The sequence below is a fragment of the Corapipo altera genome, unplaced genomic scaffold (genome assembly GCF_003945725.1).
Source record: "Corapipo altera isolate COAL_440 unplaced genomic scaffold, ASM394572v1 89, whole genome shotgun sequence".
Classification (NCBI taxonomy): Eukaryota; Metazoa; Chordata; class Aves; order Passeriformes; family Pipridae; genus Corapipo; species Corapipo altera.
Window position 1 is genome coordinate 1,192,342 of NW_020884968.1, and position 19,091 is coordinate 1,211,432.

The following is a 19,091-nucleotide window of genomic DNA, read 5'->3' on the forward strand; positions in this document are numbered from 1 at the left end:
GTACTTATTCTTCCTTCAGGCATTGATTACACCAGCCTACAGAACACTGTGCCACCTTCTGTAAACTTATTTAAATTGGTCTCACCTCCTAATCCATTACTTTTTTTTTTGGATGCTTATTATCAGGAGAATTGCTTCCAGGCTGTTAGCATTAGGCCATGTTATCTCACCTTTAAAAAAAAAATCTTATACACCTGTTCTTTTTTTTTTTTCACAGCTCCAGCCCTTAATTTAAAGAACCCAATTTGACACGGATTCCTCTCTGAAATAGCACATGTTTTATTTATAAGTTTGCATGAGTAATAATAGATGGTTTTCTGTCTGTCCTTACCGGCATGCCCTCCACAGAGTCTACAGGACTGTCCTCCAGCCCTGACCACTGTTCTGCTCTAACAGATGCCATGGACTCCATCTTCCCATAGAGAGCATATGGATTACTTAATCCACATAAACAATCAAAAATTTTTTGGGGGGACATTGAAACACCCCTGCTGCTATGTCAAAGGGGGGGGGGGGGGGGAAAAAAAGCCAAACAAAAAACCCCACCCTTCCCCAGATTGCTGAATATTCAAAACTGGTCCTCTGTTCTATGAACTTGCTTTGCCTTCTGCCATCTTCTAGAAAAAAATCAGGAAAAAGGACTGACTAAGGACTCCTATTACTTCTACAATCCACAATAAAATCTTAATACATGCCAGCACTTGTAAACACATATTTTTTGTTTCTCCCTGTTCTGGAAGTGTAGAGAATGATTTCACTATTGGGTGAATTTGGCTTTTGTTTGGGCATAAGACCAGACGCCCTACAAAAGAATGCCCAGCTACTATACCAAGCAACCTCCATACCACCACTGCTCAGAGAGGCACGCCTGTGCTCTAGGGAAGAAGGCATCTCATAAAGGACAGAATTTTAAGAGAATTTGTTTTCTTTGTAGCTCCCTGTGGTGTGTACAGCATGGCTTCTAGTGTTTTGTTCATTGAAGTCCACTGATTATCAGAAAATAGATGGGCAATGCAACTAAAAAGAAAAAGCAATCCAGCCAAGATCAAAGACACCAGAAATTCTAGTAGATGAAAGCCTGTGCTTCCAATGCTGCTAACTACGTGATGAGAGTTTGCAGTTGAGGGGCCTGAAAAGACAAAGTAGTCATAGGTCCTCCTACAGAGAGCTATTGAAATCATCATGGAGCTGGCCACAGCTGTAAGGTCCACTGATACATCTCCTTAAGCTTCTAGCCATCTAAATCCCTCCTAGAGGACAGAAAGGAGGAAAATATGAAAGGCCAGAAGCAAATACTGTATAGGTGCAGCATTCCTAAGCCAGTTTAGTAGATAGGATAACACCAAAAAAGCCTGTCAACATCATTTCCAGCTCCACTCGGCCAAAACCAATTCCTTCCCAATAACAGTTATACTTCCCTTCACTCTTAGCTTTTATGACCCCAGTGGACGAAGTTTGAAAAAAATTAATACTTTGCATTCCTGAGTATTACCTGCACTCAGATAAAAAAGCAAGACAAGGGAGAGAGGGGGAAATATAGGGAGGGTGTGGGAAAGCAAAAGAACAGAGTAATAGGGAATAAGGTGAGAAAAAGAATTAAAGTTAAATCAGCTGGACAATTTGGAATAACCTACTTTTACTGTAAGTGGTTAATCATTGACTCCTTGGTGGCTTTGAAGGAACAGGGCAGGAGGACCTACACCAGCTGATGAATTATGCAGAAGTCTATCCCGGCTGAATTAGGCAAAGGAGATGGTGAAAGACTTGACTCCACCTATCCTCTCTAGAAATGGAGAGCAGAAAAATGAGGCAGTGACAGGGCTGGAAGAAACTGAACAAAAGGTCCCGACTAAGTCAGTGGCCACGCGGACATCTCCTTTTCCTGTTCTCTGAAAGCGAGACTGCTGTTTCCTTATCTGACTCTAGAGGACAGCCAAACGTACTTGATTTTCAAACGGGTCACCTGGTTTCTGGAAAGGATAGTTCTAAGAACAGATAGCAAATGTAACTTCTTTACAGCAACTAATTCATTAATTGCAAATTGCCTTATGATCTTTTTTAACGAACAGCTCAAAGTAAAGCAAGACTGCAAGATGGGGCTCACACTGTACAGGAGGATTATGGCAACTAAAAATATGCACACAAAGACTCAGTCCTGAACTAACTGCATTTCTGGGGTACATGTCTGCTCCAGCTTAAACAAAAAAAAAAAAAACCACAACAGAAAAACCCTCAAAAAATCACATCAAATGCATACATAACCATATTTATATCCATGCAAGCAAGAAACGATGTTATCCCTGCAAATGGAAAACAGCACCTCTCTTTCAAACACAGAAAAGCTCCTACGGATAACCTTTCACAAATAAACAACCTGCTCTGCTTGGAGAGGGATTTTATAAAGAACAGAGATTACAATGGGCTTAATCATGATTAAACACTGATCTGGCTCAATCTACTCAAAAGCAGACAAAAGATAAATAAAAACCTCCAGCAGATGCATTTCATACTGGAAATTCTGGAACCTCAATTGACGTCACACTTTTTATGTTCTGATAATATCTGGAGGAAACAGTACACTGGATCAAGAAAACAAAAGCAAATTTTTACTTAAAATTCTCCATGTACTGTGTAGAAAGAAGGCGGTTACAGCAGGGAACGCACAGGGCAGCTCAGCATTTTACAAACCTGTTTTTGACTGCAGCCGAAACTGCACTATCAGAGTGATGCTACTAGAAAGAAACAAGCACTCCATTTTGTCCTCATCTCCTGTGCCTTACCCTGTAAAAATGGGCAACAGTACTCAATGCATTTTCCTTCAGGCAATAACTACTTCTGATCAAAGTCAGGCATGTTAAATCTCTTTTAGTAAAATAACACCCTCAGCATCACACCAGTTGTAGTTCAATGATTCCTCAGGCACAGTATGAAAATTCTGCATGATGGGACAGGGCTGCGTTTAGCAAATATCTCCCAAATACAGACATCTGGTCTTTCCTACAGCTGAGGAAATGCAGGAAAGTGATTCCACATCATGGGAGACAACTTCAGCCATTAGTACTTCTGAGGGAGGTGGGAAATGTCAAAAAAGGAGCACAGATTTTAGAGATTGCTTGCTTACAGTGCTAAGCTTTCCATTGTTTGCAACAAGGTAAATGTGTTTTCTTTGAAGAAAGAGAAGTCACTCTTTATATAGGGCATGGGAGTCTCTCTGGAGGAGAAGGCTGATCAGAGTTTTCTGATTCTATCATCTCCAGTAGAGATGCACAATGGATGACCAAGTAAGATTCGGCCAGCAGACAGAAGAGATCCCTTCCTGTGCTGAGAGGGCTAGAAGGTACATCGCTGCCTGTTCTGGTGCCCAGCAAACGCATCCCGTACTTCATAGCCACAGGCACCAGGTGAAAGATTTGTGACTTCCAAAACTTCTCCAGTGAAGGTGAAAGTCCCCATACAGACAGTGCAAGCCTACTGGCAATTACTTTGTTCTTTTCACTGACCTCTTGGACATAGCTCACATAAATTTGTCATCACTGTCACAGGCAGACCTTAAAAGTAAAATTTATGTTACCCTGATTTTCAAGCTGCAAGCTATGATCAACTTCAAGAAGATCACCCCTAAAAAAAAAAATCAAATTTCTTACCCCAATTCCTATCATCCTTCAGCCCACCCAGTGTTTCTCTCGAGCTAGTCTGATAGATCATCTCCGACTTCAAGGAAAATAATCATCACTTTGCTGAAGAATTCCACACTTTACAAACTGCAGCTCTGAATCACATGATTTACATTTCCTAGATCATATCATGGCTGGGCTTCACGAATGAAGATTTGGGGAGGGCTCTACCCACGTTTGTTACAAGCGCGCTGGTGGCTAAAAAGGCCAATACGAGATAGACACGTCCGGTTGCAAAAGGTACAGCAGAAAGACTCCTTAGGTGGTACATTCTGCAAGGCACGAATCTTTCTGCGCTGTCTTTTCTCCTCAAGAGTGATCCTAAGGTTCATCTGCCAGGGCTGAGCGAGCTTGGACGGTGGCAGTGAGGTCCTCAGGACATAGGTTTAATTAGAGTGACCTTCATTTCCTAGATAAGAAGTCAACAAATGTCTCTGTCTGCAATCAAGTAGACAGTCTTTTCTCATCCTGAGTAACAGCAGATGCATTTACTTATGAATACACAAATAGGAAAATAATGTTCCCAAAGCAGGCTTACCTTACAAAAGGGATCACTAAATTGTACAGATCATTTAACTTTTCTCTATAACCTGTCTGTGAAGGAGAAATAAGCTCAAGAGCCCCTATTAACATCTGAAAGGTGCAAGGAGGAACATCTGACAGAATGCAAAGAATATTTTTATTTTTCTTACAAGATGGATGACCCTGCACAACCTACTGGCATCAAGCACAAATGAGAACAATTGTTTTGGTGTACTTGTTGCCTGTGGAATAGGGCTACAGATTTAAAATGCTAAAACAGCAACTGATGTGAAATGTCACCTGGCTAGGCAGTTCGATCTGCTAATTACTTAAACAGATTTATTTTTCAACTATAAAAACAGCATGTTCCTCAGGAGAATTATTTTTTCCCCTTCCCCGAATAAATACTATTAACATTTGCCAAGTAGAATTCTTCATCTGCAATTAAGGATTTCCCAAAATTAGATCAAGTAAAGTACTCAAAAACACAGTGGGGTAAGAGTGTCTCTGGGAGTCTCTCCCAAGAACTATGCTTCTGGAAGGGGAAGCAATGTTTCATACAGATCTCAGCACCAACAAGCCTGCGTGCCTCAGATACTTCCTTCTAAAGCCTGAGTGGCCTTGAACCCTTGTGGGTATGAGGCTGGCACGACTGCAAGCTCTCCTGTGGCATCTCACCATCTGTGTTCTTTACTACCCTTGGCAAATGGCAGCAAACCTTCTAAATCGAAGGCATGCAAGTAATACAATCCCACAGCAGCTGGGGCAAGCTCAGTGAGGAGGCAGGGGGAAGCAAACAGATCAATTTGAAGGTTCAAGGTAAGCCAAAATACAGATAAGTATGTGCTTGGTTTTAAGCTGCTGGTAAGACCGCTCACAGGGAGTCTGTGGCAGGATGGGTCTGATGGGCTGTGGCCAAAACAAACACAAACAAGCCCATCTCTGACCCAGAACTTTCACTAGGTAAACACTCTTGTTCCTCTTGTGTGACCTAGTTCACTGAAATAAATTCTTATTTTCTTGTTCCTCTTAACAACAGCAAGTGTGGTCCTCGGGTTCAGCTCCACAAGCAGCATCTCCATCTGTGGTGCTTACAGGCACCCATGGCTCCCCAGAAAAACAAACCAGTTGATGAGCAGCGTTCAAGGGTCAATCAAACTTGTCCCAATCCAGGATGAGCTGTAATTAAACCCTGGCAATCACACCTTCTGTCTTGGCAACCCCAGGCATAAATGCCGCCAAGTGTGGTAGATCCTTGGCTTAAAGGGTCCATTTTGGCACAATTTGCCAGAACATTAGGGTTTAAAAAATTAAACAAATAGAGTCTTTGCAAGACAAAGCTCTTCACAGTGTGTTCAGCTTATTTTCAGTGGTCAAGGTGGGAAAAACATTTAAAGACACTTAAGTATCTAAGATAGTCAGAATGGTATGAAACCCTTTTGCAGTAAGAAACCAGCAAATCTATGACATGCAGCTTTTGAAGAACAGCAGCATTCTGCTACACCGGAGCAAGCTTTCCCAAAAGGGAAAGTCTTTCCACAGGAGGTTCCCATCTTCTCAAGACCCCAGTGGTTCAAGCAGCCTGCTCTGCCAGTCTGCTGCTTCATGTGCCTCACCTGACAGTCCATCTGTGCTATACATGGCCAGATAATTTTATGACACTGTCTCAAGGCCCTGGTTCTCCAGAGACTCACTACAAATGCACTTAACTTCAATGTGGTTTGATTTAATGGAGCTCATCTGCAGCACGAACACTAATGTGCCTGTAGGTCTTTTTAGGGGGGCACTACTCTTCAACAGTGGGCTTCTACTCACTCTGGGTTTCCATGCGAGTGTCAAAATATATAACAAGACTTTCAAAGCTGGGCATCAAATTTTAGAAATAAGAAAAAGTTTCCAGAGTTCAAAACCACGTATGATAGACTGGAAAGTGTTCTATAGGAAAAACACTTTAAGGTTATTATGTTCATAGCTTTCTTAAAGAAAACCCAGAAAAAAACTATCTTACAATGAATGTTAAAATATTATCAGTTAATAATATTCTGTATTCCTACAATATAATGTATTCTGGCATCATAATGCTGATAAATAATGATGTAAGAATAGAAAACATGACAGTACATGTTCTCAAAACCTGACTCTGCAAGCAGGCTGGACAAGGAATTTTGTTCTAGTCTGTGTTCTTTTTCCCCTCCTGTATTTAAAAAATAAAGACAGCAAATTTCTTTGAACTGACATAATTCCACCCTGTTATTTTACAGAGAGCTAAACTGGCCTTTTAAATTCATTAAGCTTGGCATTGTATGAAAGAGGATATCAAATATTCAGAGAGCTCAATTTAGAAAGATCACTTTTCTGAGGCTGAGCCTTTCTGAAGAGCTTCCTGCAGAGTTCCAGACAATGCCTCAAACAGCCATTCTCACCAGGCTGAGGTTACTTGACCTCACCAGGCCATGTTTCTGGAGGCATTGGACCAAAGGGAGGTACCGGTCCAATGGAAAGTGAGAAGTCTACAGGGTGTGAGGTGCCAGAGAGTCAGACTGCTGCAAACAATGAACATTTGTGAATATTAACCTGTTTTGCACAATGAATGGTTGAGCACCATGTCTTCTTTGCACATGTTAGATTAGCCTTACAAAACCAGGTTGCACAGCGCCCTATTCAACCTGGCCTTGAACACTTCCAGGGTTGGGGCATCCACAGTTTCTCTGGGCAACTGGTTTCAGTGCCTTACCACCCTCACAGTAAAGAATTTCTTCCCAACATCTGATCTAAACCTGCCCTCCAGGGTACTGCTGTGCTTGCAGTACCTTGGCTGTAGAGCAACACCAGGTTTTATTATTTACTGCTTATTATTAAGCATTGCTTACCCCAAGCTTGTTGTAAAATCAGAGAACACCAAAAACACGTGGTCAGCTTGGACAAAACATATCCCCTCTGCTTTCATGCGTTATGTAGCTAGGAAGATGTCTTATTTTATGCTGCGTGATTCTCCATGAAGTTAGGAAGCACGACTAACACAGAGGGCTTTAACAGCTTAAATGTGTTACGACAGTTGTATTAGAGATATTTTTAAATACCTTTTCCAGCGCTTCTCTGTCAACCAGCTCCTGTACAGCCAAAAGCTTGATACTGTAAGAAAAAACAGAGAGAAAAAAAGAATGAATCACCCCATTGCAAGTATTACAGAAGCACAAGTAACAGCAGAACTGAAGCTCTCTTTTTATCTTCTCTCTTCATAAAGAGATACAAGACATGCTCAGAATATAACAAAACAAAGCAACAGAGACAGTGTTACTTTGTTTGCCTTGAATTAGTGATCCCAAGCAGGTATCTTGGTTTCCAAATTACAAGTGTATCTGAATTCACCATACAGAGAAACTGCATTAATCGCTACCTTTTAAATACCCCAAATGAACACCAGAGAATCTTCTGAATGACAAACATGGAAAAATATTCTAGACACTTCTATCGGTTTTAGTCAACTTTGTTCTTCAGTATCAACATGTTTCTAAAATATTATACATGAGGTACAGTAATTAAGAGAACACAGCTAAAGAAATTTGAGGGAGAGATGAGGGAAATGAGCATCACTGTTTGAAAGTAGTGTAGAGAGATAATCCATGGTTATTATTCTTGTAGTGCCCTTTGCTGCTCAACCCCAAATTTCTGCACTTACTGAATCTCTTCTAAGTTTACCTCTAGGGGCTAAATCCTGCACACTGAATTTCATTCACTTCAAAAAGATTATTAGAGTTACTCAAGCAGGATTTTGCCCTGTAAGACGGGCAAAATTACAGCTAAATTGGGGTATATAAGAGAACCTTGTATAACATCTAATCTTTCATAGTCATTTTAATGACTAATTAGAAATACACCACCCTCCCTCAACTTCAGTTACTTGCATGCAGTGTCAAAGTCCAATCTTTTTCATGCTAAGAAATTCCAGGAAAAGATTTTGTTGCATCCCTGTCAAGTTGAAGGGCTCACGGTAGGGGTATGAACCTGAAAAGCACTGCCAGCAGGTCAAAGGAGGTGATCCTTCCCCTCTACACAGCACTGGCAAGGCCAGAGCTCACACCTCTCCATCACTAGGCACTCGCCATCGAGGGTCCACAGCAACTGCCTTGACCAGAGAGTAGAGGGATCAACAGCACTTCTACTTATAGAGCTGGGCATCTACTTTAGGATATCACAGTTAAAATTCAGCCCACCCAAAATCTAGCTCTCTACAGCTTTGGTGCCTAACTGCATTTAGATTCACTATATAGTTTAATGAAATGAGAGAGGAACCTCACTGTCCCAGGGTGGTTCAACCCACCTATCCCGGCATCATCCCCTTAAGTCCTCCCACAAGGGCAGAAGCTGCCATCACGCTACACTGCCCCAAGCCAGGCTTACAGAAAGCTGGCAGGCTTTTTACCCATGAAGTAGACCTGTATTGCAACTCCAACTGCTCACTTTCCTTACCCAGTCTTAAAACCAGTCACTTAATATATTATCCTTTGACTCCAGAGGATAATTTCCTTTACCCAAGGATACAAAAACATTTCCATGGCAATAAAAGAATCAAATGCTGCACACAAATATTGTTTAAATGACTCTCACCACCCTGTAGATATATACAGTAAAGAGACAGTATAGTTAAAAGCTTATATTCAAGATAGTGTGAAAAGTAACACAGAAGTCTGCCAAAGGATATACAACAAAAAATTTTATTAGCCTTTCAAAACTTCACAGAAATATTGCGTAATTCTTGAACATCCACTGGTACCTTATATGTTAATTATCTACATCCATCCTGTAACAGCAGCTGGCAAAACATAGTTGTAGTCTTATCCTTCTACTGCTTTCCACTGCAGGTGGAAACACACGGCCTAACCCCTAAACACAAATGTGCTTTCACTTTAATGGACTTCTAGTTTACAGATGTCTTCAAGGCATCATAAAAAGCCTACATCCAATGAATTATAAAATAGCCCCAGACAACAGATTTCTAGTCTGTAGAGGCTATTATTACTAAGACAGAGTGGGTAGAGATGGTTCAGAAAACAATGGGATAATCAGGAAAATGAAAAAGGTATTCCATTAAAGCCCAACCACTAGAGTAAAAGGGGACATGCAACTTTGTATTACTCTTTAGTGAACACACTAGGCTGCACACAAAAGTTCAGCTGACCTGGAAGGCACTTAGGGTAAATACAAAGCCAACACAAGGTATTTTTAAACATGATTTTCCTTGCAATTCTGCCATCATGTAAAATAAAGATGGGATAGGCACCAGGCAAAGAAGGCACCTCCATTTAAAAAACACTGCAGGATTGTGTCCAACTCAGAAGAAGCCTAGGCTGATGCACCTCAGAGAACAAAGTCCATTAACACAGGCAGTAGCAATGCAGCCGCAATCAAGACCTGGCTCTGAATTCAGGGGTCACCCCTTCATTTTTGATGACCCACCTGCTGCGGTGCACGTCAGAAAAACACGGGATGGGTGAGAGGGAGGTGGGCTAACACACACATGGAGGCAACCAGGATGCTCACAGCTAGCTGGGCTGCTGCAGAGATGGCTTGAAATCTGTGTGCACACAGTAAAATCTAATATTCTGCCATTCCCTTCTGCAAGCTGGACAACAGTGTGGGTTTTATTATGCAAATTACTTTTGTCTTTCTTCGAGCTAGAGACTTTTTGATTACTTAATCAAATCAATCAAGGCTTCGGATGCCTCTACCAATTGACTGATTTATTTCTAGAATGTTATTTGTGATTTATCTGACACTCACTAGCTTTAGAAGAAACATGTAGACTGTCCCAAATGGAAGTGCCATTTTCATTAGAGATGATCATTTTACTGTACAAACCTACCTTCCTTTCCATTTACACCTTTAAAGCCCCATAAGAACTTTTTCAATTGGTATGTGTTTAATTAAAACAAAGTATACAGGGTCACACAGAAGCAAGTAATGAAGTAGGGAGCAGAAATCTTTTTACTTTATTCCATTATATAAATGGAGATGCTGTGCTCTTGTTCAGAGGTGAAGAACCCATACGAAGGGTTTAAATCCTGCAGAGGTACTGCATATGCAGGGACAGAATCAAATCTGAGTTCAAAGTTGTACATGATTTGTAGCAACACTGGTTTTACTCCTGGTGAGAAAAAGACTTCCTCTACTGTTACAAATTGAGAGATCAATGTATGCCCAGTACTTTACTCTTTTCTCCTCAGGTGACACCAGGTATTTTTTTCTGGGTCAAAAGGAATGAGCAAATGCAAATATCAGCCTTTATACAACCAGTAGCAATATCCTTCTTTCCTTAAAGCACGACCACAGATGCTGTCTCTGCCCACTGGATTATAGTCCACTACCTAGAAAATTGCTTTTGATAACCAGTTATTTACTGCTATTTCATCCAGCAGACCCAAGTAACATTAGTATGTGCTACTTGATGTAACGTCAGCTTGGAAATGCAGCTTCTTTTAAGGCTGCTGCTTTGGGTGTCTGATGTTTCAAAAAGAAATCTGGCTGCTTATTTACGCATTACATCAGCAATCTTAAAACCACTGACAGCAGCTCATAACTTCATTTGCTGTTTGTAGTTGTTGTGTTCACTAAGGATTTCAAAGCAGATGGGAATGAAATCAGTAACTGAGAAAGGGGTGGAGGGAACATCTCTAATTTAAAAAAAAAAACACCTCCAATAAAATGCAAGGAGAGTTACCAAAAGCCAACACTGAAGTCCAAGCCCTTGCTGTCTATAATATGACACTTAGGCGCTCTTTTCATATATCCTCAGCATAAATTCTTTTATCCTCACCCATGTTAAGCAGACATTAACTCATGAATAAAGTTGTAGAAAAATCATATTTCCCAAATAAACCTGCTGGTTCCTGGAGAGCCTGCTCTAACCTACCAGCTTTAAAACATAGTGGTTAAGAAATCTGTAATGTGAATAACTACACTGACTGGACAAAAATAGTCCTGTTTAAATCTGAAACCCTATTAAAAATACTAATGGGCTCAATTACTTACATGATCTGTTTAAACAAAGCTATTGAAATTAATATCCTGTCACCCTAGGCACACTCAAAATACTTGAAAACATGCAGTGATCAGGATGAAGGACTCTCCTCCAGCGGTAAAAATATGCAAACATGATGTGTTGTCAAGGAAACACATGACTCCCTCTTTTTTTGGCTGCGGGTGACGCACAGCATTCTCCTCTAAGGGAATTCCTTTTGGTTTCCAGAAGATTAGTCACAGTGCTGAGCAAATGCCTACAGCTACATCACACTTCTATGCCTCAGAGTATCATTGCAATCCTTTCCTCAAAGTCTTCTAACTTAAAAACATTGGGTTACTCTCTCTAATCCCACGTACCCAGGAATAAAGTAAGTCCTTTCAGCAGTCTTTTGCAACACTGCAAACTTGCCAATGGGTCCCTGGCTGGTTGTGCATTCCTATTCACCACAAGCCATTACAATCACATTTAATTTGCACTGAGCTTTACTTCCCAGTTTGAGTTCACATTGCCCACAAAAACCCATCTGCTCTTGCAGTAGGGAATGTTGGGGCCTTCCTAAGAACCACTATAGGGTCACCTGCCTGCAAACCAGCAAAGCTATGGCTCTGCAGCAAGGCAGATGGGACGGACTGAGGCCATCGCACAAGACAGATCCTAGATCCATCCATGCAGAACGCACCTGAGGTTGTCACCTGAGGAAGAAAAGCTGCTTCCTCCAAAACCAGCTAGGAGAGTGTTTCAGGGGTACAGAGGTTTTAGAATTACAGCCAGTTTCTGGACCATCTGTGCACAGAATTAGAATTGCAGCCAGTACAGACACGAGTCACTTGGACACCACTCTCAAGAGAGGGTCTACAGAGCAGAGCCCTGCTTCAATGAGCACAGTGACCCACATCTGCTGAGCTGAGCACAGCATGGAGTTGAGGTTCCCATTCAGTGTAGAACTTGGTAATTTTGATTAAAAGGGAAAGAGGAGGAAGTGAGGAAAATGTGAAGCAATAAACACAGCAATCAGAGAGTCAGCAAAGTGTTTAAGTGAACACTTGGCCTCATGAGTGTCCTACAAAAGCTGCAAGATGCAGGGATGCAGGGCAGCTGCTCAGGTAGAGCAGCAAGACCTCGGCTGGAAGCTGGCACTCCCAGCACCTGGGACACCATCTTAGCCTGAAAACAGGTCATGAATGGTGAGTCTCCAGGCATTCCAGCATACTCCCATTTCCTTTTCTTTCTCTCCTTAGCCTGAAAGCAGAGCTCCCTGGACAATAGGTGCTGCCTGTCTTCCACCTGGGGTTTGGTACAGCATGTGGCTCATTGCCAGGTATCATCAACCTAGATGTGTTATCCAGCAGCAACATGAGCTGCAGATTAGTCTCAATTTGCTTTGCAAGCTTATACATCTTTGCTCAAGGCTTGAGTTTTTCCAAAAGCCCCATGCTTTCTATTAGCCAGTGCATAAGCCTAAATTTAACATCATCAAAAAGTGCCATTTGACTTCTCTTAATTTTATGTCTCCATCTTCAGCATACAGCTATACCAAATCTGACTCACAGACTTTATTATAAACAGTCCATGCAAAAATCACTCAATCCCAAAGCATCATTTTGAACAACATTAAATAATTCTCCCTCCCTTTTAGTCAACAAACTTTTCCTCTTTTTTCTTAAGATAAGATCCCATAACCATGTTATGGCCCATAAGGAAGTTTTACGGATGACTTACGTATCCAAGAGTAGAGTATGATGGACACACATAACTGAAGTGCTTGATGAGAGACCCACATTAGAGTTAGTTAACAAAAAGAACAGGACAAGACCACTTGGGTCATCAAATTTGTACGCTAAAATTGTATTTGCAAATCTTACAAACTGGCCTTATTCATAAATCAATTCTGCTCTAAAAGATGGGCATGAAACATGAAAGTTAGAAGAAAAAAAAAAAAAAATGCAGTTGAGATGTGCTGATGCTATCTGGTACCTGGAAGGGAGCCCTCCCCATACCTCACCTCGGTCTTCAGCTCTGCTGGTGAAAGGGCACACTCATCACCATTTGCACCACAGCCCCTCATTTTCCTTTAGCATTTGCCGGATGACAGCGCGAGTAACAATAAGGATGGGGAAGCTACCAACATGGGTATGTGTTCACTGTGAGGGCTGTGGTCCGTCCCTGCTGCAGCCAGCTGTCAACAGCCTGAGGTTAAGGGCTGTGATTAACCATTTTTTAATCGTTTTAAGTGCAGGTAGATGCTTAGTCATCAAGCATGTGCTGCTTTGGGAAGTACATGGAGGGTGGGGAAGGATACCAGCCCAAAAGGGATGAACACAGAAAAACCTAGATCTTGTGGGTTAAAAAAATAGGGGGGGGGGGGGGGGGGGGGGGTGGGGGGTGGAGGGGGGGGGGGGTTGTGGGGTTTGTGTGATTTTTGTTGTTGTTTAGGTGTTTGTTTTAAATGTAGAGCTGCTGCTGGAATTTGTCCCTTGCTGCTAATGCCTAATGAGACTCAAGGCTTTGTGTCCTGACTCTGCCCCAGCAATGATTACGTTGCATAAAGGCAGGTGAAAGAACAGCAAGCTCCCACCAGCAGCACAGCAGACTGTGTTTAACATGGTGAGATGACAGCGGACTAAGTCTCTGAGCACCCTGGGGCCTGCAGAATGATCTGTGTCACTCCCTTTCTGGGGCTGCCCACACTGACCAGGGCAACGGGTGACCTAAATGGGGTACCTTTGCAGTGAAGGAGCAGCCTTTAAGACATCCATCAATGCATGCACTGTGAAAAGCCATCTCATTTTTGCTGGCATATCCCATTTACAAAGTTGTCTTTCCACTCCTTAGACATCATTTGCTCACACCCCCATAAAAACAAAAGCAGAAGGAGGAAAGGAAAAAAGCCTGCTTAATGACTTTCAGCCTCATAAACTTCTTGCATCTACCCCTGTGAAGTCTGACAAGGAAAAAAAAAAATCAGTTTCTCCTTCTCCAATAAAAGCATCTGCATCTTCTCAATCACTCCTTAAATGGAAGGAAAAACTGTGTCCACCGCCACATCTTAACAGCTGCTGGAAGCCACCAGAGAGCTTACAAAGTAAGCTGATGGGCTTGGATAGGAATACCATGCCATATTGCTTTGGGACTAGCTGCCAGCTAATGACACAACAATATGAATTGGAAGATTCTCAGGAAAAAAATGTATCTACAGTAAGAAGAAATTATGATAAAATCAAGGAGCTGTATTTCCCTTAAAAAAATACATTTAATATAATTATATATTAAGTAAATATATTTTTATATATACTATAGATGCACATAAAATAGATACTGTAAGTTTTATATATAATTTTATAAACACATCCATATAGATAGAGGTAAATTTATTTAGGGCTATTTTTTTTACAGCTTCCTCATTCAGATGAAAGCAGATGTTCTTTGATGTCTAGTCATCACCAATTTCCCTGCAGCATGGTCTGAAACCAAAAAGTAGATCAAGACACCGTAGCTGGAAAGAGAATCAGGAGTAAATGGAAGGAGCAGTAAAGTTGCAATCCATCAAGCAAACTGGCGGCATAGCACAGGCCACACAAACACTCCTCCTCCGATGTTTGCATTTGTGGATCTACTGCATTATGTGAGTGATTATGTGAGTATTTGTCATGGGGAGAAAGGAAACTGTAATGGAACTAAATGAGGGAAAACATGAATTATGGATGGTTACTACTGAGGGTTGAAGGGGGGCAGGGCAACAGCAGCATTACTCAAGCTGACAGGCAGGAGGCAATTGAAAGAGTTCACTCCTTCCTTTTCCTATTTCAGTGGTTCCCTGGGTTCAGGGATGCTCTCTCCTTGCTGTTCTCTTTTCAAAACCTACAGCAAAGTCATCTTTTGCAGACCTATGAACTTTGCACTGAGGGTCTGATTTATGTTCAACTGATGCTGTGGTTTCAGCACAGCTATATCATTGCAGGAACAGAATGATGATTCATAAACTCTGAGCATTGTGTATTCCCAATGCACGAGACCAAAACCAAGAAGGGAGGTTGCAAAGAACAGCCAACTTCTTCCTAGCACTCTGGAAGGGAGTAAGACATGCTCACAAAATAATCCAAACCCCAATCAGCTGCAGAAAGCATATGAACGCCCATGTATAAGCCTTCTTGGAAGCCTTCTTGACCACCTCCTTGGGAACACCATACACAAGCTCTTTCCAAATGGATGAAATCCATGCTGCTGTGCATACAGACTTTTACTATGTCAGTAAGTAGAGAAGGTCACACACAGCAAAATAAGAAGGGAGCTACTCAAAACTCCCAGAATCCCTGTGACACTAAAGAAACATCATTCTTATCCATCTATCAAGAAGAAGTGTCTTCCAAGTTGTGAGGCACTGATGCTCATCAGGACATGTGCAAATTCTGAGTGTTTCTACCACAGAGAGGGGAATAGGAGCAACAGGGAAGCATCCTATTAACCTCTTCCTCCACACATCTCAGGCCTAATTCTTTCCTTTTCCAGGTAAGGGGGAAGGAGACAGGACATCATTTCCGCTTGTATAAAGTCTCTCTGTCTGAAGATCCCCTAAACTTTTAAACCAGAGCGAGTCACAGAAGGGTCATCCTCTCCATGCACGCAATGCACATGTAAATACTGTCCTTTCTCACATTATTACGTTAAGAAAGATTTGCTAACCATCTCCATTCGAGAGAAAACACAAGCCCTGTGCTAACTGCAGTTTTTAGAAACACTTGGCTAAGTTACAGGCCATCCTATGGCCTTTTCTCTTGATGTTCTGTTATTATTCTTCCCTGTCCTTCTCCAGTTCTGTCTCTGCAAACTGGCACAGCACCAAGAGAGTAGCAGCAGTTAGAAAAGTAAGTGTCAGGGGAGACTTCCAACGTCCTCAGAAGAAATGCTGGTTATTAAGGGCCGGGATACATTGCACTTGATTGAACAGAACCAAACCTGATTCCTGAGAGGCAAAGGTTAATTAGACAAATGGCTCAAAAGGATCAATTTGTTCTAACCCATAATTTGCTGATTTTCTTTTTTTAATTTAAAAAGAGAGTTTAAAATAGACTAGGCTGCTGAAAATATGCCCCAAATTCCCAAACACGAGACGAAACCACAGAGGGCCCAGAACTGCCAGTAACATAATGACCACAGAATAGTAACCTAATGAATAAAGAAGCAGCAAATCAAATACCTATATTAAATTATACCGAACGCAGCAATCTTGTCTCTACATATCCACTAACAGGGACTAACAGTAACACACAGAAGCAATGCAGTTTAACTTCCAACATCATTCAAAACTGAGGGTGACAGTCCACAGGCTTCTCTGTTACCACTTCCACCTCCCACTTCACTGCTTGCTCCTGTGCTAAACACTTCACTACATGATAATTCAGGCAGCAGAAGAGAGTAATACAACAAGTGGTGGTGGGGGGTGTGTGTTATATTTACTCACAAAAAAATACACGAGTTGTTGCAACTCACTTCTGACAGACAGCAAACCAAAATCAGTTGTCTACATTTTAAAAAAAGGGAGGGACAGTTGGGTTTTAGTTTAATATATATAATGATAAAGCGTATTTTCCTTCTTCCATATTTCATTTCTTCCTATATTTAACTAAGAGCAATACTGTCTCTATTCAAAACAGTTCACCTTACATTCAGTGGTTTTGAAGTTGGGCATAATCCTCTGTATAATATTCACAGTCATAGGATTTTTATTTTTTAATTTTTCAAAGGATGCCTGTTTCCTTATAATTCTGCAGGAAGAGAGAGGCTCACAGAGAATGTTGTGTTCGCAGCAACATTGATTTCTTCTGAGTCATTAAAACTGGACACGGTCAAGTTATTCAACTCGCACTGAATTATTCAAATCTGTCCAACAAGGGAGGAGACCCAAGACTGAAAACAAAAATTTAGAAGGTCATAAAAATCAAAAGGTGACTTAGAGCTTCCAAATATAGGCATTAAGTTATAGTGTATGTGAACTCCGGCATTTGGCTCTTTTTCTGGAGTTTCTGAATCATTCCCTGCTGGGGTAAAGTGTATTAATTCCAGAAACAGCATCTTCTCCTACCCAGTTCTGCCCTACTACAGCAATGGAAAAACTGAGTAGTCCTTATTAAATCAAATTGACATGTTTGGGAAAGGGCACACCACCACACTACCATTCTGCCATGAATTATAAAGCTACCAATAAAATGATGGGGCCTTGGGAGGTTTGAAAACTCTACTTGAAAACTCTCTTTCTATGTCCCTGAAAAACACTGGTAAGAAACAAAAAGTCATTTGAAATAATCTGCTTCCCTTTCTCCATCAGGTATGTGAACAGTGTACAATCAAGCTCTTATGTGAAAGCTTGTCATTCGATCTCAGAAACTTAATGCAATATTACTTTATCATACATGCACATCCTCATCTCAGAGAAATGAGTTTACCCGGTTAAAAACCTTACAAAGGTATACAGTGAGAGTCAGCTTGTTTTGTAAAATACATGTTCAGGAGCAATTCTACAGTTTTATGGTAGTACAACCATGATCAGTTGGTGACATGTGAGCACCAGTAATAGTTAGCCTGGTGTTGTGTAAAGAGTATTGAAGCTTCCTGGCTGAATCTGGATACAGAACTTCAAAGTTTTCTGCAGTACACTCTTAACAAAGAGATTGACCCTCAAGAGTTGGCTCCTACTTCCAAGAGGCTGGCAGAGCGCCACAGCAATTGGGCATTTCATATGAGCATCTTTAGCAGAAGACTTCGTGCCAAAGTGGAATTGTTTAAGTGGCAGAGGAGGCTAAACATCAGGGATTAAAATAGAAAAACACACACAAGAAGTGCATAGAGAGACACTACGAAATTGCTTAGCAGAAGCATTGTGATGAGGGGAAAAGAGCAGTACAGAAACCAAGAGCAGTGCTTTGGTCAAGTGTACTCTTCTTCATGGTTCTTTTATGACCAGCTTATTTTGCCTTACAAATTCAAAGACGTTTTGACAAAAAGACTAAAATGAAGTGCATCATTATAACAGGTAGAAAACAAAGCAGAATCTGTATTGGCAGAGAGCCCACATGTTTTAAGGACTTCCTGCTCTGTGGCCAAAATTCAGCCCACCCATGTTCTTACAGTGGAGCTTTGGAAGCTGGTGGCAAGACCTTGATGCCGCAGTGCTCTTCAAGAGCAAGGGGCAGGTATCCAAAGACTTTGTCAAGGTGACTGAGGTCTTGTCACCATAAGGAGGTACAAAGTGTAGGTTTAGCAAGATAACACTCTTGCGTTACTACTCTGACAAAAGTCTCCAGCACAGGCCTAGCCTAACACTATCAAGTTTGCACATCAACAGAGTGGAGCATCAGTCAGCACAGCCATCTGCTGCATCACACATAGGAATGGCATCAGGACCCACTGCCAACAACTGGGTTGCCCTCTTTATAGCATTTATACCATATGGTGAAGGAAAGGTCACAGTAGATGACAATTCCTCAAAACTGTCACTCAGCTGGCCCAATTAAAGATTACCGAACACAGAACAATTTGATACCCAAGCTTTGAATGAATATGAACATTCATCCTCCTAAAACTGAAGTCAATTGCACAGCCCAAAACATGAAGCAAAGAAATGGAAAACTGTGAAAAGAAGCAGGCCAGAGGGAGCAAAGGCAGAAAACTGAAGTTTCACATACCAGAAAAGATGACACTCCTCAGTCTTGCATGCACTGAAGCCTTTAAATGTCAGAAAATCCATAGAAGACAACTCAGTAAGGCTATTTGCAAGTGGTGTTGCTGTCAAGCCATAAGGAATTTTGTTTACACTCTCAGGTTTCCAGACATGACGAGAATATTATAGTCAGAAAATAACAACCAGCCAATACGATGGT

At 41.4% G+C, this 19,091-nt stretch overlaps 1 protein-coding gene across 3 annotated transcripts in view; it reads right to left on the reverse strand.

Moving 5' to 3' along the window:
- Positions 1-19,091, reverse strand: part of EEPD1 (endonuclease/exonuclease/phosphatase family domain containing 1) — a 77,526-nt gene that overhangs the window by 20,584 nt on the left and 37,851 nt on the right. For all 3 annotated transcript variants that reach the window (XM_027665042.1, XM_027665041.1, XM_027665040.1), the window contains one exon: positions 7,277-7,328. In XM_027665042.1, coding sequence (XP_027520843.1) covers positions 7,277-7,328 — 52 coding nt within the window. The remainder of the gene's footprint in view (positions 1-7,276; positions 7,329-19,091) is intronic.